Source organism: Aplysia californica, unplaced genomic scaffold, assembly GCF_000002075.1.
Source record: "Aplysia californica isolate F4 #8 unplaced genomic scaffold, AplCal3.0 scaffold00208, whole genome shotgun sequence".
Lineage (NCBI taxonomy): Eukaryota > Metazoa > Mollusca > Gastropoda > Aplysiida > Aplysiidae > Aplysia > Aplysia californica.
The window spans coordinates 1081854-1084247 of record NW_004797478.1 but is presented as its reverse complement, the minus strand read 5'-3'; the positions used below and the strand labels follow the sequence as shown (position 1 = coordinate 1084247).

Sequence of the window (2394 nt, the reverse complement as noted above, 5' to 3'; positions counted from 1 at the left end):
GGGGTTCAAAAGTGAGACTGATTTTTTTCCTTAATAATACTTTTTAAAGAAGTTATTACTCCCCTATCATCACAATCTAGATCATTTAGAACGTGGGCTTCAGATCTGACCATCCCAGTCAGGGCCAACCCGGACTGAGAGGAATACAACATCCCAGCAGAAAGACAGAGATACTCGATAAAACATCTCCCCGCTCGGGAATCGAACTCAGGTCTCGTGCATGCGACCACGGTACGTCTAACTGCTACACCACAGACCTTGGTACTGAAACTGTATATCTTTACACAGTTGTAGAAACTGTATATCTTTACACAGTTGTAGAAACTGTACATCTTTACACAGTTGTAGAAACTGTACATCTTTACACAGTTGTAGAAACTGTACATCTTTACACAGTTGTAGAAACTGAATAGCTGCCTAGAAACCAAAAAAACTAGACGGAGAAATTAGCCAAGAGGTCTTAGTGCTATTTAAACTTATCCCAGCAGCAATTTAAAGTTATATTCATTAGCCTCCCAAGGAAATAGAAAATTGTGAGAAATTGTTCTGCTGGGTTATACTCTAGCTTTTTTTCTACACTAAACAATCGTGATTTCGTCAATATGCATCTCTTTGCAAAAAATAACAAACAAACAGTCAAACAAAAAGCAGTGTACTCACTTGTAGGCACTCACGGGCCTCATCAACATGCCAACTACCATCATGTGTATCACTTTGTCAAACAAACAAACAAAGAAAATGATGTACTCACTTGTAGGCATTCACAGGCCTCATCAACATGCCAGCCACCATCATGTGTAACTCCATCGCCGCAGAGATAAGGAAGGCTCCCCGAATTCCGTACTCGTGACTGGAACATACAACACACACATACATGATGTTACGCTCTAACTGTCTAACACATCCATGGTGTTATCCTTTAAGTCTCTAACACATTCATGGTGTTATCCTTTAAGTCTCTAACACATCCATGGTGTTATCCTGTAACTCTCTAACACATCCATGGTGTTATCCTCTGTCTAACACATCCATGGTTGTACGCTCTCTCTAACTGTTTAAAACAACAACAACAACAACAACAACTTTCTGTCTAAATTCGTTTCTAAAGGAAAAAATAACTTTCCTATCTATCTAAGTAACTTTTCTTTTTATACTGATCGGGGATCATCAAAAAGCGTCAGATCTGAAACAGACGTCTGCGATCATGGTTTTTCATTCATTTCTCCACTCAGGTGTTCTAAAAAATCCCACACACATACACACACACACACACACACACACACACACACACACACACACACACACACACTCACTCACACACACACAAACAGACACTCACACACACACACACACACACTCACACACACACAGACACTCACACTCACACTCACACTCACTCACAAACACACAGACACTCACACACACACACACACACACACAGACTGACTTGAGTATGGTGATGATCGGCGGTACAGCTATGATGGCCACACTGGTTCCTACATTGGCCATAGTGTTAGCCAGAGACACCCGTCTGTGGAAGTAGTGCCTGATCAAACTCACTCCTGGGATCAGCACCGCGCCTATACATGTGCCTGGGGACAGAAATTGTGTCTTTATTAATTTTTTGTTTACGTTTTAGTAAGAGCTCTACGGCACTTGCAACACAATAAGTCACATAAGTGTCGAAGTCTAGAGGTGTTACAAAAGTGTAACAAACACAAAAAGAAGGTGGGGAGAAAAGGACGATGGATTTTTGATAGGTAAAAAGAAGCAAACCACACCAGAGGACCCGCCAAACACCCACTCTTAGTTAGTAACAGTTTTACAAAATTACACAAATACAGATAGGTTGTCCAAATCGACATAGTGAAAGAACAACAGACGGATTAAAAAGATACACAAACTGGAGACCAAGAACAGGGAAGAGATCAAGAGGAAGACCAGAGAGAAGGTAGCAAGATGACGACACCAGAGATCAGACGGGTACAGCCTGGACACGGAGACAGCTGATAAAACAGAGGGAAGAGGGGGGGGGTCGTTTTTGGAAGGCTAGATCCTACAGTGGACGGACAAAGCCTAGAAAGAAAGAAACAAAGAAACAAAGAAAGAAAAAAAAAGAGTTTTACTTTGAGTATTCTTGAACGACCAACATGCTGCCTCGTTCGAACGACTTAGCTTTTTATTTTAGCCAGTAGCTATCGCACGCAGGAGACCCTAGTTCGATTCTCAAGTGGGGAGAAATTATAATCAAATATTTCTGTCGTTCTGCTGGTACACTGTATCCCTCTTATCCCTGATTGGTCCTGAAAGATAGGGTCGGAAGCATGCCTCTTAAATGATATAAATTGTGTTGATGTAGGCGTAAATCACCTGCATTACACTCCAACAACCCCC

The 2394-nt window shown here is 41.6% G+C and overlaps 1 protein-coding gene across 1 annotated transcript in view; it reads right to left on the bottom strand.

The window, feature by feature from the left end:
- The window catches only part of LOC106011893 (monocarboxylate transporter 13), a 10211-nt gene that overhangs the window by 5142 nt on the left and 2675 nt on the right, over nucleotides 1-2394 (bottom strand). The window contains exons 2-4 of the mRNA XM_013083052.2: nucleotides 1448-1592; nucleotides 752-850; nucleotides 285-417 (exon numbers count right to left, since the gene is read on the bottom strand). Of these exons, the coding sequence (XP_012938506.2) occupies nucleotides 285-417; nucleotides 752-850; nucleotides 1448-1592 (377 nt within the window). The remainder of the gene's footprint in view (nucleotides 1-284; nucleotides 418-751; nucleotides 851-1447; nucleotides 1593-2394) is intronic.